General features: G+C 44.3%; 1 protein-coding gene across 1 annotated transcript in view; it reads right to left on the bottom strand.

Moving 5' to 3' along the window:
• Positions 1 to 27,569, bottom strand: part of dpyda.1 (dihydropyrimidine dehydrogenase a, tandem duplicate 1) — a 112,771-nt gene that overhangs the window by 61,692 nt on the left and 23,510 nt on the right. Inside the window, exons 4-12 of the mRNA XM_027016151.2 lie at positions 22,659 to 22,746; positions 20,258 to 20,419; positions 16,175 to 16,371; positions 15,548 to 15,629; positions 14,639 to 14,726; positions 8,761 to 8,868; positions 7,817 to 7,986; positions 6,131 to 6,341; positions 1,345 to 1,529 (exon numbers count right to left, since the gene is read on the bottom strand). Of these exons, the coding sequence (XP_026871952.2) occupies positions 1,345 to 1,529; positions 6,131 to 6,341; positions 7,817 to 7,986; positions 8,761 to 8,868; positions 14,639 to 14,726; positions 15,548 to 15,629; positions 16,175 to 16,371; positions 20,258 to 20,419; positions 22,659 to 22,746 (1,291 nt within the window). The remainder of the gene's footprint in view (positions 1 to 1,344; positions 1,530 to 6,130; positions 6,342 to 7,816; positions 7,987 to 8,760; positions 8,869 to 14,638; positions 14,727 to 15,547; positions 15,630 to 16,174; positions 16,372 to 20,257; positions 20,420 to 22,658; positions 22,747 to 27,569) is intronic.

Below are 27,569 nucleotides of genomic sequence, written 5' to 3'. Positions count from 1 at the left end.
GCCCTGCTTGCCTTGGACCAGAGAGCTAAGACAAAGCTAAGTGTTTCTCTCTCTCACTTTCTCTCAATATTTCTCTCTCGCTGTGTCTCTCCCCCTCACCCCCTCTCTCTCTCCTCTCTGATCCCCCCACTACTAATCTGAGTGGGCTTCTATTGCCAGGGCCTCTAAGGTAAGGTTTAAGGCCATGTCAGAGACAGACTGGATTGGTAAATCCGTCATCAGGTACTGCTCACTGTAAAAAGCCATGGGACTGCTATTGTGCTGTTCCTCTACTGCAGTGTAATATACGCATAATGTATTATGATGAGTATGACAGTGTAATGTACTCATTAATGTACTCAGATGAATAGGAAACAGTCTAATGTACTCATTAATTTATTATGATGAGTATGAAGCAGTGTAATGTACTCATTAATGTACTCAGATGAGTATGACTGTAATGTATTCATTAATTTATTATGAGTATGAAGCAGTGTAATGTACTCATTAATGTACTCAGACGAGTATGACTGTAATGTACTCATTAATGTACTCATGAGTATGACAGTGTAATGTACTCATTAATTTATTATGATGAGTATGAAGCAGTGTAATGTACTCATTAATGTACTCAGATGAGTATGACAGTGTAATGTACTCATTAATTTATTATGATGAGTATGAAGCAGTGTAATGTACTCATTAATGTACTCAGATGAGTATGACAGTGTAATGTACTCATTAATTTATTATGAGTATGAAGCAGTGTAATGTACTCATTAATGTACTCAGACGAGTATGACTGTAATGTACTCATTAATGTACTCATGAGTATGACAGTGTAATGTACTCATTAATTTATTATGATGAGTATGAAGCAGTGTAATGTACTCATTAATGTACTCAGATGAGTATGACAGTGTAATGTACTCATTAATTTATTATGATGAGTATGAAGCAGTGTAATGTACTCATTAATGTACTCAGATGAGTATGACTGTAATGTACTCATTAATGTACTTAGATGAGTATGAGATATTGAGAGGCTTTTGTATCAAGCACCATCACATCTCTCCTTGCACAGATTACATGTAAAGCTCTTCATAATTAATCAACTCTCCAAATCCTCCCTTTCCATTGGCTTTTGATCTTAACATGACACTTAATCAGGGTAACATCTGTTTCGGTCTCATCAGCACAAAAACAAGTGTTTGGGGGTGCGTGTAAGAATACACGCATTTGGGGGTGTGGTTATGTGTTAGCTGTGAAAATTAATCCATGGTTGTTTGCATATGCAGCAGTGTGAGTTCTGCATATGTGTGCATTTGTGTGTGTCTGTGTGTGCATGTGTGCGACGTCGGGCACCTGTAAGTATTTGTGGATGTGCCAGGAGGCCTGCTTGCCATCGTTGACTGACTCCACGGTGGTGTTGGCTAAGCCAGCCACGTCGCCCCCAGCAAATACCCACGGCTCACTGCACTGCATGGTCTCTGGGTTCAGCTCAGGAAGTCCCCATCTGTTTAACCTGATGGGAGCCATGGCCTCCCTCACTAGGGAGAGAGAGAGAGAGAGAGAGAGATATGAGTGAGGGAGAGAAGTAAAAGAAGAGAGAAAGAAGAAAGCAAGAACAGGGATATTTAAGTACACCCTTGAAGGGAAAGACAGGCGGACTAAAAAAAGAGAGCGAGGTATTAGGGAAAAAATGGCGAGGAAGAGGAAGAAACAGGCACGTGGGGAGCAGGCCCCGCCAGAGCTTCACAGACTGGAAACCACAGGCAAGACTAATATGAAGTCTCTGACAAGACAAATGACAAGTGGGGCATCTGTTCCTCTACAGCTCGCCTTTGGTTAATGTAACACCCCCTGATGCATTTCACTCACCGCTAGCAATGTTAGCAAGGAGATACTCTGTCAAACTGATCTACATTATAAAATGACCCCCCCTCGCCTCACACACATACCTATACAATTCATCTTCCAAAGGCTGGGCTTTTCAGCATGGATGATGGTCTACATTTATCAATGGGGACATTTTAAATACAGATCTATGGGTTAGCAAGATTTATTGCACAATGTTAGGATTACTGAAAAAGCTTCACCTTCTCGACCATTCAACACAGTGTTTTATTTGATACCAGTAGGTGTACATATGAAGTCTAGGAATGTCAGACAACAAAATCGTTCTAATTTTTGGTACTTTGTATTCCATACACACTAAATTGTTCCGACACATTTATATGCCTAAGTTCCCTCCAGATGGGAAGGCAGGAAATGCAGTAAAAACAACAATCACAAAATAAAATAAAACCAAATAAAATAAAACATTAAACACAAATATATATATATATATATATATATACTCTGTTTAACAGGGGATTTATGACGAAAATGTATTTTGTGGTGCAATAAACCTAAAATGTGTTAAAAAACCAACAACCTGCATTTAGATTTTTACCACAATAAGCTAAATACAGTTGAGTAGCACTAAACAGGTAATGTTAAGAACAAAGGCTTGAACTCCCCCTGTGGGCAGCTAGGTCTGCTCAGGAGAGAGAGAGAGAGAGAGAGAGAGAGAGAGAGAGAGAGAGAGAGAGAGAGAGAGAGAGAGAGAGAGAGAGAGAGAGTGATCAGCTTTTATGGGTGAAATTAGGCCTTTAATGCTGATTGTCCCCTTTCTCTCTCTGTCTCTCTCTGTCTAGAGCTCTCTAAAATCACCTAGACCTCTCTAACAGCCTCACTTAACCTATTTCAATCACACACACACACACACACTACAGGGAATTGTCTTTGTTCCTCTTTTCTACCATGCCTCCTCTGCTCAGGAGAGGGAGTGGAGTGTGTTAGGGCTCTCATACTCCTAAGAGATTGGTCTTAAGTAAAGTATCTCTAACGCACACACACACACACACACACACACACACACACACACACACACACACACACACACACACACACACACACACACACACACACACACACACACACACACACACACACACAGACGCACTACCCATGAGCATTACTCCTCAGTGGCAGATGTAGATTGCCAGGCCCCATTAACCAGAGGGATCCATGCTGGATGGGAGACATGCTGGCTAAACAGCACTGAAGAGCTGAGTGTGAAGCTCCACACTCTGCCTGTACCACTGGACTGACTTACTTCTAATGTGAAAACAGTCAATTAAAAGGATCTTATGAGGGATTTGAGCGTGACACACAGAATGTTGTCTTTTGGTCTCCACGGAACTTTAGACATAACACCTAATCCTGACGCTTCTCACCAGGCTGTTCTCACACTGGGAAACGCTGGAGCGCTACACCGTATTTGCATTCATACAAAAAACAGTTGGTGTTCCTGTCATAAGCCATCGCATAGCATATCTGCATTTGCCATGTACAAGTCGCCATAAGCACCAGCAGAAGCTGCCTGCAATGAAAGTATTGTGATGAGTGTGCAGGAGAGCAAGGTAGAGAGAGAGATAGAGAGAGAGAGAGAAAGAGCCCAAGTGAGAGGAGAGACTCACGTGGGGAAAGACAGGTGAAGGAGACAAAAATGAACAGGGAAGGAGCCTGGCTCAGGAGAGTGCTCCATCGCTACCCATCAAGTGTGGATTAATAGAATGCTGATGTATGGATATTTGGTTGGCTGGCTGGGTGGAGGCGGAGCCTCGGCTGGAGTGACACTGCCCCTTTACGTGTCGCTCCATCATAATCCGGCCCCTATTTTCTCCTCTAGAAAAAAAAAAAACGCAGTGTGGCCAGGGATCTAATCATCTGCTCACTACAGTGGGCCGACCCACTAGATCACTTGCCAGCTTTTCCAGCTGTGTCAGCTATTCTGACAGCGACTCTTTGCTGCGCCTCCACTGGCCTTCTGAAGAGATATTTGAGTAGGTAAGTAATTCATATTTCTTAAATGAAAGAACACAGAGTGCTGAGCAAGAAAAAAGATCAGCTCTCAGCATTTTTGGGACACTGAGCCGTGGAGCTCTTAAGAACTAGAGAGGATGGAGCTGATAGTACAGTGGGTGCAGCACACTCTGAGATGTTTGGAATAAAAAAGGCATTATGGGAACAAAAGAACATTAGAAGCTCTAACAGTCTGTTTACTCTTATTATCTTGTAAGAAGTAGAATTAAAATCTCGTACATATGATCATGATGAAATAATGCGATGTACTCAGATATAAAAGCTAAAAGAAATTATCTTCAATAAAATGTAAATGGATTAAACAAATCTATCAGCACATATGTCATATGTATATCTAATTTCAACAGCCTCAAGATTTTCAGATTAAATACTATATGGTCAGGGTCAGAGGGGGAGAACTAAGAATAAGCAGGAATGCAGTCGGCATAATGACCTGTCATAAAAATAAATAAATAAATTTTAAAACATTTAAAAAAACACACAATATATGATCATTTTACATTTCCACCCATATTTATTACATTGTGATCATTTGCCTGAATAAATATGTACTTTCCAGCCATGGCTAATTATAAAATCATGTAAAACATGCAGCATTCCTGCTTGCTTAAGTGGTGGAGATGTGCATTAGCATATCGACTCCGCTGTAGAGGGCAGGGTAATGGCCTTGCTGGGTGACCAGCTGTGTACAGCTCCCACTCTCTGTGTAGGATGAATCTCATTACTGGGATAACGCGTCATCTCCGGTCAGCTCTGGACAGCGCCATGCCTCAGTGACATTACTCCTTGTTTATTCGGTGTGACCCTAATTGAAAATCATAGCAGGTGTGCCCTTTACCGCTGTAATCTCATTAGCAAACTTCACGAATGTGTCAGGAAAGGAGTTTGTGCAGCGCTGCTGGCAGGCAACGCCTGGTGCCCAGCATCCCGTGGACCATCGCAGGAGCTGCTGCTCAATGAGACGGAGCGGAGCTGAATGGTGACGGTAACGACACACTCCCTACTTCTAAGAGGGTGCGTTCATACTACGGTACATTTCATTTGGCAGCAGGAGAACTGGGTTGACTGGTATATGGTTGAGGTCCTGACCCAATGAGAAGACATGTTCACAAAGCTTTATGCTCCACTGAACACGCAATACAATCAAAGAGAAACTTAACTGATAAAAAAATATATACTGCAAAAATGCATAAACATATTAAGAGTTAAAACTTACTGCTCGCTGTCTGATCAATGGGCCAAGCTATGCTAAAACTGGGGAAAGTGACACTGTGAAGGCACTTACTGCCACAGTGTTCTCCAGTACTAATGGGAATGTCGTCTCCTTTCTGCGTTATCACATTAGTAAGATTCCCCATGAATAATTCCAGGTGCGACAGACCTGTAATGACTTGCGCTTGCTCCTGGAGGCTGTCTGTGGGATTCCCAATGCTAATCCCTCCTTCACACGCTCCTCCACATTTACTCAGTGCGGAAACCTCATTTCAAGCCATCCATCACTGCACCACCACCAGGGAAGAGGGACGCAGAAAAGGACCCACGCCAAATAAATGCCAAAGATGCACACGCTGTGTTTTTACCAGCTCGGGACCTCGCATCTTTTACTGACCTCGGCATTGAACCGGTTCTTGCCTTTAACAGAACATAAGAGGAAGGATGATAAAAAAAAAAAAAAAAGTCAAAGTACATTTGCCCCAAGAAAACACTCATGTCACGCTGGCACTTAAAGAGCAACAGTTTATACAAAGTTGCAATTTCCAACTTCTCCGGTTGCCATGAAAACAAGCGAGTGGATTACTGGTGACAGTGGGACACCTGTTCAAATGTACCATCGCCCACTTCATCAGAGAGCACTGGCACCACAAGGCAGCCAGGAGAACTCAGCCTAACTCAAACAAACAGGGCGTTACGACAACACAGGTGGAACGGCTGCATCTATTTCAAAATGGGCTTCCTAACAACTTAACAGAGGTCTGAAAGAACAGGCGCTATATAAGTGGTTAACAAAGTCTGGTCATGTGGGAACAAAAACAAAAAAACAAAAAAGAAAGTTAACCCCACACCTAATAGATGTGTTTACTTCTTGAACACACATGTAGTAATATATGCATATATAAAAGAAGTAGAATATATGACATGACCACGCATGATTGCAGTGTTGCAGACAGGGATGCGCTCCAGCTGTGACTCGCATAGTCTCGTGTGAAATAAGTCAACGCACCTGTCTGGTCGGTCAGCCCAGAGCCGAACGCACTGATGATGAAGTCAGCTTTCAGGCGGATGACCTGCTCTGGGTACTCCACCCACTCGCCCTCGTCCATCTGCTCAGTCCGGCAGAACTCCAGGGCATGTACACGGCCTCCCTTCAGCATGACCTCCTTCGGGCACATGAAGGGCAGGAACTCGCACTTCTCCTCCTTAGCCAGCTCCATCTGCGCAGACGGTGAAGAGGAGTCAACACCCAACAGCTACGTTCAGCTGTCCCCTGGGCTCTGAGCTGGGGGCCCATTATTTGGCCAGTGAAACCAGACATGCAACGTGTGAGTGTGAAACGGAGAACAGCTTGAGGAGTATGTATTCCCGTGACCGGGCCATCCAAAGCCAAGGCATACCCTGGCATTCTCATTTCTAACCTAAGGAAGGGCTGAGGAATCTGTTTATCTCACTAAAGGGCAAAGGGGATTTTAACACGGTTGAACAAGAGTTAAAAAATAAAGAAAAAAAACTTTGTGTAACCAAAATAGGAACTTTACTGAAGCGTTAATGAAAACCATCCCACAAACAGGGTCACTTAAAGGACAGGTCCTGGGTTCCTCAGATAGGTCTATAAACAACTGCAGGCTTGCAAATGATGGCTGCCGCTTCCTCTTCATCAGTATTTGCCTCGGCTGTTCACATGGATGCACATTGCTCACATAACTTCGTGTGATTTTTTTCCCCTCCTCTTCCCGGGAAGGTTACTTACACCTACAAGAGCCCTAAACTTAATATACCTTATAAACAAACGTAATTAGTTGGAGGTGAGGAACGCAGCATTGCTGAGGGTCTCGGCAGGTGAATGTAAACAGATGAAAGTAATTACCTACTTTTCCTTTTTTATTTTAGTTATTTCTGTCGTTTCTATGGCAGCGTGAGGTGGGCGCAGATAAGGGCAACACAAGGTGTGACAAAAGTAATCTTTGGAGAATTATTAAGAATAGACTTCTTCATTTACTATATTACTTTGTATTTTTTATTGATTTGTACTTTTCTAACTTTACTCATTTACTCAGCTAAGGAACATCATATTCCAGTGAAATATAAAATAGGATAACTTTTCACTCATGATGTCAGTGAAAGAACTTGGAGAACTAAGGAAGTGTCATGATTTTCTGATACACACCAGTTTCACTCCAGAGGCAAGTTTTGAATTGTACCCAAAAACAACAATTTCTGGGCCTATTTTTTTTTTTTTTTTTTGTGGTTTTTTTACCCTTAAAACCTGTGGTGGCTAAGACAAAGCAGAGCCTAAATGGAGCTCTCCTTTAGCTGACTGGAGTCATTACCAGAGAGGAGGAAGTGTACAGCAGCCTGATGCCTCTCTCCCTCCACAGCCTGAGAGGGGGGTACTTTTGACAGTAATCTCCCCCTAAAAGCAAAGACAAGTCTCTGCAATAAATGAGGGAAGAGAGGCTTAGGAGAGGTGTCAGTGGGTCAGGAAGAGCGAGGACATTCTCATGGATGTCTTAATAACCCCTCTGTCTGACACTCCCCTCCCAAGACCAAATATTAATAAGCTGCTGCCTGCTATTGGCTTCTTCTCTCTTCTTCTCCCGACACTGTCTCACGGCGACCCCCCTTCTCCCCACGTTGTCTCACGGCGATCCCCCCTTCTCCCCGCCTCTGTGGTCCCCCTCTGTCTCCTCACCTCCTCTGGGACGGCGCGGATGTTGGTGAAGCCACGTCTGAAGACCACATAGACGCGGCGAGCTCCACAGCGCAGTGCGGAGGTGGCGCAGTCGAAGGCGGTGTCACCCGCGCCCAGGACCACCACGCGCCCATACAGCTGGGGCAGAGGCGAGCGGCAGGAGCACATCCCTGATCCCGCCCCCAGACACCAGACACGAGACCAGCCGGAGAGGGAGAAAAAGGAAAACCCAGTTACCGTTCCCACTCAACGGCTCAGCAGACACTAGTACTTAAGGCAGTGTAAAATTGCATTTTGCAGTCTGCAGACACAGCATGGCACTATCGAATTATTCTGCTCTGATGAGAGGCAGAGCCCTGCCAAACCTCTTTTTTTTGGGGGAATGTCTTCGTCTAGGTAATCTCAATCGCCTGCACCTTTCGCTCTGCCTTTTTATTCTTATCTTTGATACGGATGACTACCGATTCTATCCAATGCAGCTGATTTCAACATGTGATAATGGGCACCACTGAATCTATCAGCATGTGATCTGCTCAGGCCTTCCTGGATCTGCTGCACAAAGGGACATAAAAGACTCCTTCCAAAAGGCAGAAATGAACAATCTCTCTCTCTCTGTCTCACACACACACACACACACACACACACACACACACACACACACACACACACACACACACACACACATACATATACACACTAATGCACATGGTCACACCCACACAAATATGCAAAAAAAACCTAATAAACCTCTGTGTATGCGCATACACTGCATACTCCACTGTATAATGGTTATGGACATGTCCACTCATGCTGGATTTACAAAGACACTTCCAAAGATGTCAAGGCTATGAAATTAGGCTTGCAGCACTGAAAGGGCTTATGTAATGCACTTTAGGAGTCAATAGGTAAAAGTTATGAGCAAACTAATTTCTAAGAGTCTTTACCTGGTTTACTGGCCTTGGCAACTAGTGGGAGAAAATCCTTGGAGGTATAAAATCCCTGCTCCATAGAGAGACCTTCAAAGATCCTGTGCTTGTTAGCTTGAGGTAAACCTGCAGAAAAGCAGCATGAAAATACCATCAGCACTCCACTGCTATTACTCCCTGAAATGAATACAAGCTGTACATTAAAAAAAAAAATCTCCCCTCCAGACATTTAAACTGGTTGACAGGTCTGATTTCCCCCACTATAGTTATGAAATGTAACAGCCTTCTCCACTCAAGCAATGCATTTAAAAAAAAGAGTAAATTATTAATCTATAGAAGTACACAGGATGCACTGCACAGCGCAACCCTCATGTCCGGACAAGGCATCCTTCGCAGTACGCTCGTTTCCCCATTTTCAGCTCCCTTCACCAGAATTCTCTCCATTTTCTCTCTTTACACTCTGGTTTTAAATATAGCTTGCCCCAACACATCCCTGTGCTCCTGTTTTCCTTGCATTCGGCCGGCATACGTAGGCGTCGGTAAACGCACTCCTGAGGCGGTGGCGAGAGGTGGTATCGGATATCACCCCAGCGGCGAGAGGTGGTATCGGATATCACTGTGCCAGGCTGCAGCTCACAAGCTGCCTAAGCTCTGTATGCTGCCATTAACCTCATCATACTACCTTGTCATTATGCTCATGCTTTAGGAGGGGAGCAATATTTAAATATAAGCTTGAGGAATGTCTAACAAAGCCTCTGGTTTGTCATAACCTGTTATTATCATTTCCATTCAAAAGAAACGCAAGATGGTAGCGAGGATGTGCCCTGGCTTCATGTTCTGGATGGAAGATTTATTTAGGAGTTTAAAAGCAGCAACTACAGATTATTACCTGATACAAATCCATTTCAAATATAATTACAGAGTCTTTGCAAAGAATCGGAAATTTCTTGAGTACAGAAACATGAGCTGTGGGGAGAAAGCCAAAGGACCACATCCTGGTCCACTAAGTGATTGAGGGAGGGAAGACAGCAGTGTCTTCTGTCAAAATCAATTAGCTTTCATTGTATACGCTTCAGTGTTAATCTGATTTCAAGAAACTATCCTGGCAAAATTCTGCATTACAGCATGATTTAATGGATTTTACTGTCTCTAATCCTCCACTCAGCCACTTTTTGCCCAATTTGTACACATCATGGCAGCGTAGGGCATGATATCCTGATGAATCCATCCTCCCACATACCTTGTTAGGGATCGTATTCTTAATTTAGCCATTTTTTTTGGCTTACAAAACATGGATGTCATGATTTTTTGCAAGATGAAAGTGCACCCAATGATTAAGAAAGTTACACTCATTATTAATAAAGCTAGTCATTAAATCATACAGTAATTAGGTAGCCACATTTCATCAAGACAAAATCACACCTTTGCCATCATCAATAACGCAGTAATTAGCAAGTGTTTCAAAGTTAGTCATGCCAAGCCAAGCCTGCCTTTCTTTTCTGAAAGAGAATCACTTATCAACCGCATAATCAGCCTGCCAGCCCTGTTAGAGGTGATCTATACTGGACAACTGCCATATTAAATGTCTGAATGTCTTAAATGTTGCCCATACGAAGAAGAAGCATGAGTGTTATTACTGATATAGAATAGGAGTCAGGCTGTAGAAAGAGAACTACAGTTGGACCACATCCTTCACAGACAAGAGCTCAGCGTGTATAGACATGAGCATCTAACAGGTCTGAACACTGAGTTACACACATAAGCTTTGAAAATAAAAGGATGAGACGGAGTGGGCCCGATGCCTGACTCACAATGCTCCTGACACCGTTCAGTAGGAAAGCAACACTGATGAGGAAAGGACCTTTGTTATGAATTTATTATGACGGACCAATAAAATCCTGCCACTTTCTCAAACTGGAGATGTCGGTGCTTTACAGTTGTTCAGCTAATGCAGTTACAGATGTGAACGCTACCATTATAATGACATAGATGATAGTTTTGGAGCAAATTAGCTTAAAATAATGTGTCACGTTATTAGGATCTTCAAAAGAACATGCCCTGGTGTCCTTGAGTAGGGAGAGACTCTCACTTTAAATGCTGGGTGTTTGGGCATGGCCACTGGCACGGTTCCTCTGAGAGATTTATTAAAAGAAGAGGTAGGTGCAGCAAATCTTCTAACACTTTCTCATACATAAAAATGACCAGCAGCACATGAATAATATGAACAAACACAAGAACCTGCAACTTCCCCAAGGCTGCTGTCTTCTAAGCACCCTGCTTATGCTAGTGAAGAAGATTCCAGAAGTTATGGCACATTAACCTTTCCAGTCATTTCATTCAGTGTGGGGAAAAAATGTAAAAATGGAGGAGAATACAGAGGAAATGTCAGCGAAGCGCCTTGAAAACGTGCATTTAAGCGGATGCACGCCAGTCTGTGACAACTGTTTTTGAACGCGATGCATCTCCATTTGTCCCTAGCTGCACGGCGTTTCACCAAAGCTCTGATTCCCACACTGAGCCGCCTGGAGCCGACTGGAAGCGTCCATGCGCTCCGGCCTTTCCCTTTATGAAAAATCAAAAACAATAAATCATCTGTTGGGGATGCTTGACTAGCGAGCCAGCTTGTGCTCGTTAATCATGCATTATCGGTGAGCATCAGAGAAGAGGAGGCGTGCTGGTGGGCGGGGACTCTGCTAGCTTCAGCCTACTCTGACTCTCATCCAGTGAGCAGTCCCTGACCCTACTCACCCTTATGAATTGCACAAAGATGAACAAGGAACCAAAGGCCATGATGTTAAGTAATGCCGGCTCACACTAAGTGCTTTAAGATTTAACAAATATAAAGATCTCCCAGGCAATAAATGCCCTATTTCTGGCATATTCATTAACCTTGGTTTCTTTGGAGTCCCAAAGAGAATAAACTCAGAAAATGGCTCCCCCCCCTCCACTGTATGGAAGCTAATCAATGTCACTGGGTTTCTGCTTTCTGATGGATACAAAACGACCATGACTCACATCCTTTGAGTTCGGATTTGAAAGATTTTCAAGGCATGATTTTTCAGGCAAAACCGTAAGGCTTTGCGTAATGCATAACATAAAATGTCATACTGACTAATTGCCAAGAGGTAGTAATCACTGTGGAAAGCAGTATTGATTGTCTGGCTTTTCGAATCAACGAGCTTTCATTAGTTCTATACATGTCTGAACATGTATAACTTTGATGTGCTCAGTATAATTCTGCTTTTTATGTGTCTGTGCATTGATCTGCTCCTCTCCTTGTTGCAGCAGTTTTCTTTCACAGATTTTTTTAAAACATTTTTTTGATATTAATGTTTTATATTTTCCTTATTTCTAATATTTCTTTAACACACACACACACACACACACACACACACACACACATATATATATATATATATATATATATGCTGAGTGCAGACTATTCACAAGCATATGTACTGACACTCCATCCTCTTGTACAGGTCTTACAGTCCAATAACGATGTGTCTGAATTTAGTGATACTGTTTTCACTGGACCAGGGTCCAAGCAGGTCCGTGGACAGCTCTTCTGATTTTAAAGACTGGTGGGATAGGACATTGATTACTACAATAAAGGAGATTACAAATGATTTCAGGACGATGTCCTGACGGATGGAGCTAATGGTTATTTATAATATAGAGGATGATAACCAGGTTTACATATTTCAGTATATGTATACTTCGAACAGTGTTTGGTGATAGATTGAAATTTGAGTTAAACAGAGAAGGTAATATTTTAAAAGCTCACAAGAGGCAAAATGTTCTGTGTCTGTGAAACGGTACTTAAATTCCATACTATAACCCTCTAGTTAGCAGTGCCCCACTAAGATTTCCTTTGTTAAAACTGGTCCATGCTCTTCCATCGTTCACATCTCACGTTGCTAAGATCAAGAACCACCTCCAAGCCATAGTAAATGACTGTTCTAAGATCAGTACTGTGCCCTTTAGGAACTGTGCCTCCTTTTATGAACAGTGGGCTATAAGGCAAGCCTGTGGTATATTGGGAGACAGAACTCATATTCTTTCTTCTTCCCCCTTGCACACAGATTAGGTTCTCTGAGTTATGCAGCCAGCAGACAGAGAGCCACCTTCATACCGGAAGCTATCCTACTAACAGACAGGAACTTAATGGACCAAGAAAAAGGAAAGAACAGTGGCTATTTCAGCCATTTATGTACCTGTTCCTGTGCCTTTTTGTGTGCTTGCATTATTTCGGTATCATTTTATTGCTTGACAATTCATTTCAACCAGATCATGCTCGAAATGTTGTACTTGTTCAATTGAACATTCTTTAGTTGAACTCCACTGGGTCTAAAGGTGACACGAGACCCTGCACAATTTTAATACTGTGCACGGCACAGCATGGCAGCTAAAGGGTTCATTCCATCGTTAAAGCAACCGAATGTCTGAGTCAGCTTCTTAAGCCTAGAGCCCAGAAACAATGCCCTTATCAGTCTGCCTCAAGCCGCCTCCCATTTAGCCCAGTGCCAGGAAGAGATTTGCATGTCAATCATGGCTGGGGATGACATTTTAAAAGCCTGTAAAGGCCTAGTGTGAAATCACAGAAATTAATTGCAAACACCCCACACTTTCATTTTCTCTGGGAATTGAAATTCCTTTACATCCCTTTGTAAAGAGAAATCCCAAAATGGTTCACATAAACGAGTCACCATAATTAGAGAGCTGGTATCAAAAGTCTTGGAGCGTTTTGACACAATGAATTATACCTCCTTTTTTTTGTCAATTCAGTACAAAAGACAAACAAAGAGACTGCTTCAGGGAACATTTGAATTTCTAAGATCAATATATGACAGCAGGGATTTTTTTTTTTCTACTCTACAAACCTAAATGAAGCTGGTAAGCATTTTTCCACAATTTTTAGATGTGGGCATTATAATTTGAAATGCATCGTAATTTAAAGAAGAACCCCAGTGATTCATTTCAATGGATAAAAGCAAATTTGATGACATATATCTAAGGATGTGCAGGACATCAAGATTCCCCAGTGGGGTGAGAAGACAAATGAAAAAGTGCAGCTAGCCACAGCGATACGAGCAGGTCTGCGCTGAACACCCAGGCTGCGGAGCAGATTTCAACTAATGCGCGAACTTTGGGAGACCAATATGATCATCAGAAATTGATCCAGAATGCCAGGTCATGTATTATATTCCGTGAGGTTCTGACTGTCAACAATAAGAAATACATGAGAATAGTCAGAGAGAGAGAGAGCGTGGAAAGGAAAGGCAAAAGAGAATGTGGACACTAACTGTACGTGGCGATTTGCGGCGGGCGTTCTACTTATAGACAGAATAAAGGAGGATGTTATGACTGGGCACTGCTGATAAGGTATGATGCCTGAGAGCATTCAGGTCAACAAGTGAAAGGGGTGAACAGTTCAGTGGGGGAGGGGCATGGGGAGAGGGGACCTGTCAGCAGAGCGAGGCGTCCACCGCTGAGACGCAGCGGGCAGCCCCAGCGTGCGCCCTTAGCTTAGCCTGGTAGGACACAGCGGCTCAGCAAGGAAAATGAGAAGCGAATGGGGTTCCTGGCGGAGGCTGAGCTCTGAGGGAGCGCCTATTGTGGAGCAAATCGTCTGCAGCCATTATCAGAGGAATGGGCTGCCTGGTCGACAAGCCGCAGTCTCAGATTCTGACTGTGTGTGTGTGTGTGTGTACATGTACACAAAAGGCTTTCGGCAGTCTCACATTCTTACTTTGTGTATCTGTGTGTGCTTGTGTGTGTGTTTTTAAGTGTGTATATGTGTGTGTGTGTGTGCCTCTGTGTGTGTGTGTGTACAAGCATGTGTGCACATGCAATGAACAGACAAAAGAGGATGAAAAGAAATACAAACACTGACCTATGCCAATGAAGATGGCTTGGTAGCCCTCCTCCCTTAGCGAGCGCAGGGTCATCCCGCCCTGGCCAAGACTTTTCTCACACACCACCTGTTGGAGAGACCAGCCAGAGCATAATTGAAAGGGGGAGATTTTACACAGTCTCCTCTCATGCACAGAGGGTAATGAAGGTCCTTGAAACTCATTTGTACGCTGTGCTAAGACGGGTCTGATTGGAACTGCAGAGAGTGTTTCCGACTTTTCCAAGGCCGGTCAAAGTGAGTGGACTCCTGAAGCCCATCTCCCCCGATTGCTTTTGTACAGGAACGTGGAACATGCAAATGTGTCTGTTGGGCGTCCGGCCCCGCCCCCTGCCCTGCCTCGTCCACCCGGCCGGCGGTGCTGAGGAGGAGCGTCTCCCGTGCACAGAGCATGCCAGGCAGGTATGCAGGAGAGAGAGGACTATCGATTGCCCTTTCTCACCGCACTGGCATTCAGGCAGCAGACAGACGAGCTGCCGGCGCCCAGAGCCCGGCGCTCCACTGCCTGCCTCCCTAATGCAGCTTTTAATTGTTCTTTATTAATGCAGCTGACATTTGGGCTGCTGATCCTTCCTGAGACCTGTCACCTTCCGCAGGAGAGCGGGAGCTGAGACGCAGGCAGGGATGGGGGGGAGCAGAGACAAGGGCAAAGACAGGGTGGGGGTGGGGGGGTTAAAGGAAGGAGAGGGTCAGAAAGTGTGTGCCGAGAAAAAGTGCGCACGTTTGTGTGTGAGAGAGCGAGACACGTGGAGTGTTTGTGAGCGGCACACAGGAAGGCACAGTGTGTGTGAGAGAGGGACAGGCGGAGTGTGTGTGAGAGAGGGACAGGCGGAGTGTGTGTGAGAGAGGGACAGGCGGAGTGTGTGTGAGAGGTGCGATGTTGCTTATTACCTTCACTCCCAGGTCTTTCATCAGATCCAGCTCAAACTGAACCACCTCGTAGGGCAGGCGGAACTGAGGGATCTCGGAGGAGCTGGAAAACAGTGGGAGCAAAGACATGAGAGAGGAACGGAGGAACAGAGGAGGAAATAGACGAGAGGAAGGGTGAGGAAGGCTCGGGGGGAGATGGATAGGAAATGACAAAATGACAAAAAAAAGAGTGAGAAAGTGAGAGAGAGAGGAATCCCTCTCCTCACACAGGACACTTTTCCATGTTATTCCGTTTGATGTGTGAGCTGTTTGGAATCTCATGTTGCTGTCAAACTTTAGCTGCTCAGTGCCGTTCACGGCGTTTGGACAGCGCTGGGTTTCCACCAGGCATCAGCGCGCTGACTCCGACAGCAGGAAGGGGGAATTGATAACCCCGCTCCACCTCGGCATGTGAAAGATGAATATTCCCAATTACAGGGACCATTCATTAATTATTCTGGCCTTATGCAACATTCGTCATATCGATCATGGCCAGCCTGATCAACAAAGGCCTTTACTATGCCAGAGCAGGTAGCTGGTCTGGAATGCTGAGCGTGAAGCATGGGTCAGACTTTCTAACAGACATGGTGACGAGGGGAGACTGCACACCTCAGTCCGCCGACATAGTTCTGCTTCTCGAAAATTGTGATGTTATCGTAGCCAAGCCTGGCCAGGAAAGAGGCACAGCTGATGCTGGCAGGACCGCAGCCAATCAGAGCTATCTTCGAGTGGTAGCTGTCAGGCATCTCCTCCGGAGGTGGGAGATTAGGATTCCTCACCTGAGGAATACCCATCTTATTGAAGACCTGTAAATGCAGGCAGAAACACACGCACATGGGCACGCACCAACACACATACAGAGACATATGTGCACGCGCACCCACACACCACACACACACACACACACACACACACACACACACACACACACACACATACACAGAAAGAGTGACTCTTGTATCTCCTCCATGATATGATATAGAACAAAGGCATTGTTTGAAAATGCTCCTGTTAATATATAAACACATAAAGTGGAGCTGTGAAACAGTGTGAAGGAAAGAATCTTAGAAACAACAGAGCAGCACTCTGCTACTGTCTCAGGGTCTGAGTAGAATTAGATAAGCGACCTAACAGACAAAAGTCATTTATTCCATGAACAACTATATGAAGACATCAAATGAAGATAGCTGGGAAGATCCATAAAAACAAAGCAAGTTATCCAAACAGGCTTTAATGAGAAGCCTGTAGCACTATATCTATTAACAGTTGTAAAATGAGGAGACTAGTGCTTTGTCTTCTTAATAAGATTATCAAGATCCATACATAGAGGCTTGTATTGCTAATACAATATTATGCCTGAGCAGGCAACATTATAGGTGATATTAATTTAGTTATTCATGAATCTCATGAACTGTGAAGCCCAAAGTGCTACATGACAATGCATTTCTAATAATCCCTGAAAGCGCTTTACAGACCCTTCCTATTACTGCTGCTGCAATGAAACAAACAATGCATCAATTCCAAGCATAATCTTTGGTTTCTAATTCTCATCATCTAATTGAAAAAATGCACTGCAAACTGCACCTGACAAGACACGGGGAAGAGGCCAGGGGGTCTGGGAGCAGGACAGGAGCTGGCTGGTAATGAGCTCCTCAGCCCCATGCACTCACTACTGCTCTAATATATATTCACATTTCTTTGGAGCGAATAAGACGTGTGCCTGCGCTTTCTCAGATAGATGTCTGCCCCATACGGGACGCGGTCTCTGCTGGTAGTGTACACCAGCCTCAGAGAACTGCCTAGGAGGATCTGAGGCACAGCATTTTTTTTTTTTTTGATATCAGAAATGGCAGAAATTTTTGATAATCAGAAATACAACCAATAATTGTAATAATAAAACAAAATCAGCAAACTTTAAACACATTTAAGGCAAAATAAATAAATACATTTGAAAACCATAAAAAAAAGAGTCCCACCCCTCAATATACAGTGAAGGTATGCCTCAAGACTCTGTACTACCATCCAAATGGTGGAAAGAACTCCCACTTCTGTCCCAGTAGGAAACTCCCTCTGCGGTCAAATGTATCATGAAGACCCAGCGCTTAATGACCACTTTAATGATCACCAGCCACGTCAAGGCACATGATTAATCACTAATCCTAGATTTACTTCTTTACACATACATATTAACAAAATTCTTCACAAAAGCTCAGACTCTGCTTAGGCTCTGGTCTATTGTGCTAGCATAAGGATAAGGAGATGACAAAGCACTATTGTAGGTTGCTCTGGAAAAGCGCATTGCTAAATGTAAATGTGACTGTTCAGACAATGCAGTGTTTTTAACAGAACAATGCGTATAAGGAGTTTTCAGTTACTTCTGCCTATATTCAAGAGGAGGCAATCTGTTAAAAGGGCGGCAGGTCTTAAAAACCATGCACTGCACATGGGGGGTGGGGTGTGTTGGGGGGGGGATACCCATGCTGGGGGGGCAATACCCATGCTGCCATGCCCCTGACCCCGCGTTCCGGCAGCCCACATGCGGGTACGTGGGCGGGTGAGAGCTCGCCGCGGGCGAGCGCTAATGCGCCAAGCCACCTATAGACAGAATGCTGCCCATTGGGCCCTAATAGAAAATGAGGCACCGACTTCATCTGCAAGTGCAGAGCGGCAGCGTGAGAGGGCGCGGCATGGAGCTGGCCGGTGCTAGCCCCTCTTCCTGCCCTTGTCTAATTATCGGCTGGAGAGCCAGCCTGACCTCTCACATTTAAGCAGAGAGGAGCTGCCACCTGGACAGAGATATCTAATAAGTCACGGCAGAAGTGGGTGGAAGGAGAGACCAGCCACTTTCCTAACTGTGCCTTTTATTCTTCAGGAAGTCATGGAACCTTTTTCTGTTGTTGTTGTCCCTCTTTGTTCCCGCTGATGGGGGCAGTGGGAAGTTGTGGGAAGTGTAGCAGGCCTGAGCCAGATGTCGGCTTTGCCAAGGCTCATCCTTCAGCTCATTAAAGACACATGACATCTCAGGACCTATCAGAATTGCAAACAAATGGCTGAGAGATAAAGCCCAGTGCCACACCGCGCTACAGAAAGGTAATTTAGCCGCGTCATGTCCCTCGACTGTATTAGACCTGGCAGCTACACTTGCTCATGTGCATCCTGTACAAAGCCTTTGAAAGGGCCGCCTCGCATTATAATGTATTCGCTTTATTCAGTTTGTCTGCTATTGGGGCTGCATTAATGGGTTTCCTTGAACTCCACTTCACTTTTGTCCGAATGGGGAGAGAAGCCAGCGAACACAGTTACACAACCCCGAAGTTAAAAGTTACGAAATACAGAATGTCAAGATTTCTGCAAGAAGGCTAACACGCCCGGCGTATTGCAATGTTTCACAATTCTGTTACCATTAATTCATCCACTTATGAGCTCCAGTGTCAAAGTCATCATAGGATATTGTCTCTCTTGAATATGACCAGTGATATCACTGCCACTGCTGGAGCCTCCTGCCTCACACCGTGGAGAGGAGAGCCTTCGTTAGAGCAGCAGCTCCCTTAGCGGCGGTGGCAGAGGGCCGTGGGTCAAAGACAGCAATTCAAGCCCACACACTATCTCTGACATTTTCATTTAATTAGCAGTTACCACGGAACTAAATAAAGCTCACTATGACAATGACAAGAACAGATACTCTGATTATCTCGAAGCTGCACCATGGAATAAGCCACCTGTAGTTCCAATCATTATTCCGCGGGAGAAAACAAGGCGGCAGATGATCAAACAAATTCTACATGTAGCAGTTCAAAAACCCCGAGCTATACGCCAAAAGCTGCCACCGCTGATAACAGTCACGGCACACAATGAGCATCCAGTGGCAGCGAGCAAATCTCCACTGAAATCGATGTAGGGTGAACCACACCGCCTCACCGGCGCCGCTTTAGAGCCAAGCCACACCCCCCCCCCCACCTTAGTTCTTCCTTCTGAACATGAAATGAAGAGCATCTGACATTAACATGTCTGTTTTAGACATGAAAGCCTTCCCTTCTTGCTTTAGGTTCTTAACACTGGCGTCCTAACAAAGTCGTCTGTGCTGACTTTGAGCTGCGGCCTGCTCTCTGATGGCAGAATCACACGGCTGAAGCAGGAATGGGTGAGGGTGGGGGCGTGGCTGGGGGGTAGGGGGTGGGGTTATGACAGTAGAGAGAGATGCCCCATTACTACAGCACTGCTAGCCTGCACTGTCGCTCCACCACGGTCTGTATCGGCTAAACAAAGAAGGGAGAAGCTACTGCTAAATCGCGGCCGGGTCAGCGGAGGGGCCGGCCGCAGAGCACATGCTGAGCTTGTGCAGAAACTCATATGTGTGTGGTAAAAGCGCAAAAGCAGGAGAACCCCTGACATCCCAACACATGAGAACTTGGTCCTTTGCTTGTGTTCAGTGGTACTAACACTAAAGTAATCCAAGACACTGTTTTTTAGCTTTACAGAATAAAACTTTGTTCATGTCCATTTATATAAAACACCAAGTTAGCTCCCACCTGTGCCACTCAGATCTCAAATGAATAATTAATGCACGAGTTCATGAACGTCCTATGAAACTATCTGCCCGATAGTAATTGCACAGTGAGCCACTTTATAGAGGAGACTAGCTGGTGCCTGGTTAGGTGCCTTTTTAGCATTCACTCTTCTGGCAGGACATACCTCAATGGCAAACTGCTGCAGGCCTCCGATGTTGATGGGCCCCTCCTCGGAGGCCAAGAGGTTGCAGCCGCCCATGCACAGGTCCGAGGTGGGACACACCATCCCGCAGGTCAGGCCCAGTGGGTTATCCGACAGGATGGCCCTTGCTGCCCCGTAATAGTTCTGTGAAGGAACACATGCATGTCTGTGAGGAAAGGACCTGGTGAGGAATCACTGGGGGGAGCAGAGAGCGATCTGGAAACGGCAGGAATTCAACAGTGTCAGGATGCTCAGCGCTGCTACTGCTCCTGGCTGAGAGGTTGAAGAACGCAAACAACTACAGACAGAGGCGTTCAGACCGTCAGACCCGTGTGAATAGCCAGAGCACTGGAGCGGGAGCACTGTTCAGCAGACAGCCTTGAATCGAGGATAAAGACGACTAAATGGTGTTCTATAACTTCAGAAAATGCAATGAATGACAACAGCCTTGATTGAACAGCAGGGCAGCGCGGGAAAGGTGAGCGCCAAGCAGCACTCTGTAAGAGCCTTTTGGAAGGGCATTTTCATGTTGATTATATAGGCTTCAATGCCTGGCTGATGGCTAAGTGTGTAGTGCCAAGCCAATGGGAGACCTGGAATATTATAGCTTTAAAAACCTGTATGGTTTGAGAACTCCTATAAAGTCAAGCAAGCATGTGCAAAAGACAAACCGGGCTATTCAAAGCATTTTCAGAATCTGAGAAAGAAAAATACTTTATTAAAAGCATAGCTTGCCATTAGACGCAGGAGTTCATCTGCATTCTGCAAATTTTCTGAATGTCAAATCTCCCTTTTTGCCAGAATAGCAATGTTTGTCATTTCAATAAAAGGTCCAGTAAGGGGAAAGTGAGTGTCCGTATATTTCAATTACATCAAGTTCTCAAGGTTAGTTGAAGAAACAGAACCAAATACTTTCATATCTTTTCATTCTTTTTAAAATTAATCTTTTTAGAATGACATGAGGAATGGCAAACAGTATCCTTCATGTTATTAAATAGCACCTATTCCAAGGTATCAAAAGAAACTCTTAGAAATAAGCCAGTTCTTCTAAATAAAAAAACATGGAACATTTGTTATACTGTCTAGTTTAGTAAGTATGTATATAAGCACTTTGCTTAGATAAAAATTAACTGGTAAAAAAAAGATGCAAGTCTTCGGGCATGTAAACCTTTTTTTTTCTTTTTTGATTTTTGTATCTTTTGATTATGGGACTCATAAATGCCTCAGGTCATTGCACTTAGCCAACAAGAAAAACTTGTATAAAGGCTCTGTTTTCATCACACACAGCATCTACCTCATGACCCAATATTATGAAGGTGTGAGTAAAAGACATGCTACTTTCATGTGGGAGCAATCATAAACTCTACAAGCACAATGTAAAGTGATGTTAAATTAGAACAAAGTGCTGATGTATTAATATCTTGTCAGACCATACCTTTAACCAGCTGAGCTAAGCGCAATTCTTAAATATAGCAATGAATCAGTCAGGGCAAGAATATTTCAGTCCAGATGAGTCACAAATACCTGTGCACATAGTTCAAGCCCAACAGGATAAAAACTGTAAATACACAGTATGTTAGCTGTAGATAGAAAGTACACCAGAAATGACTCATTTTAATCAAGTGCATGAAATAGAACGTGATTCTGTGCATCTCCAGAAAACATGGAGCATAGATCATAGTTTTGTGAGGTTTATCCATTACCTTACACACTTCTTATGTCAGATTAAAGTGGAGACTTATTACAAAATAGGCTCACATTTACTTTCTTTAACTGTTACTCATCATATTCATTTATTGCCATATAGTAACTACGATAATAAAGGACATATCCCATGACCTATTGTAATTAGCACAGTTTTAAGCATGCATTTTGCTTGCCCCTAACACCAGACACCTTCATTAAAACAGCAGACTGAGCCAAACACAGATGTAGTACTTTGTCATCTCAGTGCAGAGTCTTGACTCTTAATGAAAATGGCAAACACATTGGCTTATGCTAGCTCATTTTACATGGAATTCCTTTTTTCAGCAGGCCTAACCACTTAGCACTGCACAAGGCATGAAATTATGAGGACATGCATTGCGCAGTTATGAAAATGACAATATATTGTACTGCTGCACTTAAGACATTCTTCACATTTAAAACAGGCCCCTGATATTCACTGAGAGCATGTTAAAGATACGTTTTATGGAAGCCTAGATTATTTTGTCACCTGATAGGTAATATGATATATTTGACTCAATAATGCTTTACATAAAAATTGTTATTAGCACATTTTCCCTAGGCAAAGATATCACCTGTAGTGCTACCAAACACAAAGCAATACATAAATGCAGCGTTGTGACCTACGACCTGTGGAACATGAACTAAAGGTGATTACCTTGTTGGCGATGCTGGTGATGAAGGCCTTTATGTCAAGGTTAGTGGGGCAGCTCTTCTGACAGGGCGCGTCAGCACACTTCAGACATCTGTCAGCAAATGAGAGAAACAACACATGCTGCCGTTAAGCTGCATCCTGTACTTCACAACATGCAAACGGCTATTCAGCGTAGATGGCCTGGTGTGCTCAGGGCACGGAGATAGCAGTAGGCTGGCAGTCGGAGACGGCTTGGGTGCTCCAGCCGCTTCATGTCTAGCGCTGCCCTTTACCACAATATGAGCCTACGTTGCTTGTAAAAAGTTAACAGGGTGTTTACCACCCTGAGAAGCTGAACGGCCGGCTTCATCTCATGGGGAACGCTCCTGCAGCCAACGCACTGCAGCTCAAAGTCATACTGGTGACAATGACAAACTAGTTTTGAATGATAAATAGGATCATTTGGAGGGGGATAATTAAATATTCATGCCCAATCAGAATGGATGTTTTGCCCGTGGTGGTGAGCGTGTGTGACAGGAGGGGTGCAGCAGGGAGGGCCCGGCGCCTGCTGTTGGCACACACTCATTAGTTTACACGTTAAAAACACACACAGCTGTTTGGAACTCGCCACACTAACGATTTCAGATGATGTAGCACCGATTTGGAACAGTGCTTTCTCCTTTAGGGGAGCAGGGAGGAGGTTAGAGAGAGAGAGAAATAAAGGAGAAGAGAGAGAAACATCAAGGCAAAGAAAAGATTTGTGGACAGAGAGATGGAAGAGGAGTGAGAGACAGGGGAAACATGCAAGAAAAGAGGAGGAGCAACACCCCCACCCTCTGCTTTCTCCCACCTTCCCACCCACACACACACACACACACACACACACATACCCGCAGGAACAAAAAAGCACCCACTGCAGCTGGACGCCTATAATAATCCCATCTCACGACGCTGGGAGCTCAGCGCGCACTAAAGTGCACATGGCTGCCATTAATACCACTTACCACAGTGACAGCAGGGGTAATTACCACAGTGTTGTGGCCAGGTAGAGCAGACCAGGGACCGGAGATGCTATACAGGACCACGCACTACCACCGCTGCGTTTTATTAAACATGGGTGGTTGATCATCAAGTGACATTAGTGTTGACCCATTTTCCTTATTTGACAATAAATTATCCTTGGCCCCTGGCATAATGGATATTGCAGCAGTGTTTGCCTGGGAGAAAGCTCAGGCCCTGGCTCAGGCACAGTGGATGGAGGAGCAATTGGTACTAAAGTGAGAGCTGGGCTCAGAGGACACTAGCCAGCCGCATGCCTCTTATCTCCCTGGGCATGATTAATACTGAGCGGCTTCAGGAAGACACAGAGGCATGCGCACACAAATATTTCTCACTCTTCCTCTCCCTTGTTTTCTCTCAAGCTCTTTCTCATGCTCTCTACCTCTATCGCTCTTTCACTAAGTCACTGTCTCTTACTCATTCAATCTTTCTCGTTCAAAGGGGGAAAAAAAAAAAAGGACTCTTGCCAGCACTGAGCTGCAAAAGTTTTCCGTGTGTTCAACAAACACATTATTCAAAATTCACTGGAACTGGACTATTGTACTATGCGGTGCACTGTGTTGACCTTAAAAAAAAAAGAAAAAAAAAAAAGAAATTTTGTACGGTTTAGACATACAGCCTACAGAGCAGCCATGCACAGGCAGGTCAAAGTGTGCAAAAACATTCATAAAGATGAGATCTTGGAGATCGAAATGAAAATTTGTGCGAGGGCACCTTCACTTGGTTCTGGGGCTGTTTGTTTGTCCCTTCAAAAAAAAGAAAGGCAGCTTGGGAAAAAAAAGGAGGGCGAGAACAAGAGAAGTCATGGCCAAATAACCTATTCCCTCCACTGCCGCCCCATGCTCTGCGCCGCGGCCACAGACAAGAAAAGCAGCGCCCCTCTTTACTTTCTCTCAAGGTAACATTAAAGACGCTGGGTACAGACACATTTTGGGCCCTCATCTATCTCCTGTGGCCAGCAGCCCAAGTGCTTAGCGAATGTCAACAGAAAATAATGCGCACACAAAGGCAATCTTATTTGTTCAAGAATTGCTCTAGGTCACAGCAATTCAAGCGGGTGGAGAGAGCCATGCTCCAAATGCACGTGGCTCACTGCGGAGTGCGCTAGGTAGGGAGCCACAGCTTTGGGCTCTATAATGCAATCAAATCACTGACAGTACACATGCGTTTTCGGTGTGCCCAAATAATCACGCAATAAGCACTGGTGAAATTGAAGGAGCTGTTGAATTAGCAGACCACTGCAGACTGATTTCTGCCTGCCCTTTCTCTGCCTCTCTGGGTCTGCGCTTCTTGCTTTTTTCCTGACTAATAATCAAAAGCTTTCCGTACATTGTCTGATGAGTGTACTGCACAGGATTACAGACCCCCAGTATGCACAGGTAGCTAACCTTTTTATACGTTGTTTCTATTATTAATAAGTCAAACATGGTTCCCTGTAGAAAGTCAAATTTGATCAAATCCAGTTAAAGAGATTTCACAGTTTTAATGATTACTTACCTTAATGAATTGCCTGTCTGCCCAAATATTCAGTACTGTTCACTTGTTTGAAAAACTAAAAAAGTTATTCTTTTTATTGCGGGGGAAACTGGATCATATTTTGGTCAAGAGTTTTGAAGAGGATGGGGAAAAAATGAGTTCTACTTGGATGCCATCTTGAAGACACAATCATACCACCGGTTTCCAATAATGCTGGCCGGACTGAAGTGAACGAGCACTTCTAGCCTTGCACTGATACCCTGGACATGATGACACAGATGTGATCAGTTAAAGCTGAATAATGTCCAGCTGGATAGAAGTTACAACTGAATGAAAAATACAAGTTACTGGTAAACATACATTTTTGACAAAATAAGAGAAACTGAAAAATATATTGTTTTGCTTATAATGAAAATGAACTTTACTTTGCTTGTACCTTATATGCGCATGGAAATTACAAGCACGTAATTATTGATTTCATCTGTATGTACATCCACAGTTTTAAGCAAAACATTTTAAGCCTAGGTATTTAATACCTGGTATTTTGTCATCATTATATCTAATATTTTGCTGATTGCATCAGCCTAGTATTACTATTATCAGTAGAAGTAATAGTAGTATTAGTATTAGTATTATTTGTTATTTAGGAAACAAATGTATTGACTTACATTTTCTACTAGCATGGCTATTGCAATCCTGATGTTTACACATTCATATGACAAACTGGTTTCCATGTGTGAAACTCAGTTCTGCTTTATCAACATTTCTTATCTTAAACTGAAGGAGTGTTAAACAAATCCATCACAAATGCCAAGAATTTACGTCTAAATAATGCTGTCATTTTTTCTTATACTTTTCTTATTATCTTAACTATATGCTGTTTTATATGATTTGCAGGTTATAAAATTCTGGATGCATTTAATAAAAATACATCCACCACTAACTTTATTAATTGATCATTTTTTGATAATTCCCTTAACCGGCCAGTTTATAAAAACATGACGTGTACTGTATTGCTTTAAAACCTCCCTGCAGTGCCCAGGACCCCTCCCCCACCTCTTGCACACGCACACACACACACACACACACACACACACACACACACACACATATGCACATAAGTTCACATGCCCAACCCCACACACGCAACCCCCACTCATTCGCAAGTGTTAAGATGGCAGTGGTACTGAAGCAGAAATACGCAAGCTGAGGTTGTGGCTGAGACTGAGGCTGAGACTTAGACAAAGAGTGAGGCTGTGGCTGAGACTGAGGCTGAGGCTGAGACAAAGACTGAGGTTGTGGCTGAGACTGAGGCTGAGACTGAGACAAAGACTGAGGTTGTGGCTGAGACTGAGGCTGAGACTGAGACAAAGACTGAGGCTGTGGCTGAGACTGAGGCTGAGACTGAGACAAAGACTGAGGTTGTGGCTGAGACTGAGGCTGAGACTGAGACAAAGACTGAGGCTGGCGCAGAGACTGAGGCTGAGATTGAGACAAAGAGTGATGCTGTGGCTGAGACTGAGGCTGAGACTGAGGATGAGACTGAGGCTGAGACTGAGGCTGGGGCAGAGACTGAGGATGAGACTGAGGATAAGACTGAGGCTGAGACTGAGACTGAGGCTGAGACTGAGGATGAGACTGAGGATGAGACTGAGGCTGAGACTGAGACTGAGTCTGAGACTGAGGATGAGACTGAGGATGAGGCTGAGACTGAGGCTGAGGATGAGACTGAGTCTGAGGCTGAGACTGAGGCTGAGGCTGAGGATGAGACTGAGGATGAGACTGAGGATGAGACTGAGGCTGAGACTGAGACTGAGACTGAGTCTGGGGCTGAGACTGAGGCTGAGACTGAGGCTGAGACTGAGTCTGAGGATGAGTCTGAGGCTGAGACTGAGGCTGAGTCTGAGGCTGGCAGGGTGAGACTGCAGAATGCTCTCAGAGTCACGGTCCGCACCCGTCACAACTGTCAGAGCCACCCTCTACACCAGTGACAGGGACACAGGGACAGCCAAACGGGAGGGGGGCCAGGGACAGGAGGTGTGTGTGTGTGTGTGTGTGTGTGTGTGTGTGTGTGTGTGTGTGTGTGTGTGTGTGTGTGTGTGTGTATGTGTGTGTGTGTGTGTGTGTGTGTGGTGTGATTATGGTACATGTAATATTATTGCTGACTGTACACCAAATGAAGAGATGTTTCATCACTTATGAAGTGTATGTATAAACATATATAAAGTACAGGCAAGTTCCACAGTATGAAAATTCTGATAGCACACTGTATGTCTTTTACCAAAATGGAAAAGTTAAATGGAATCAAATACTTGCTGCCATGGTAACATGTGGAGCAGGGTTTGAGATGTGTCAGCTTCGATAGGTGAGGTTAAAGGAACATACCCACCACAGAGGCTC

The sequence above is a fragment of the Electrophorus electricus genome, chromosome 10 (assembly GCF_013358815.1).
Source record: "Electrophorus electricus isolate fEleEle1 chromosome 10, fEleEle1.pri, whole genome shotgun sequence".
NCBI lineage: Eukaryota > Metazoa > Chordata > Actinopteri > Gymnotiformes > Gymnotidae > Electrophorus > Electrophorus electricus.
Note: the sequence above shows the minus strand (reverse complement) of the source record. Positions and strands in the feature narration are given on the sequence as shown.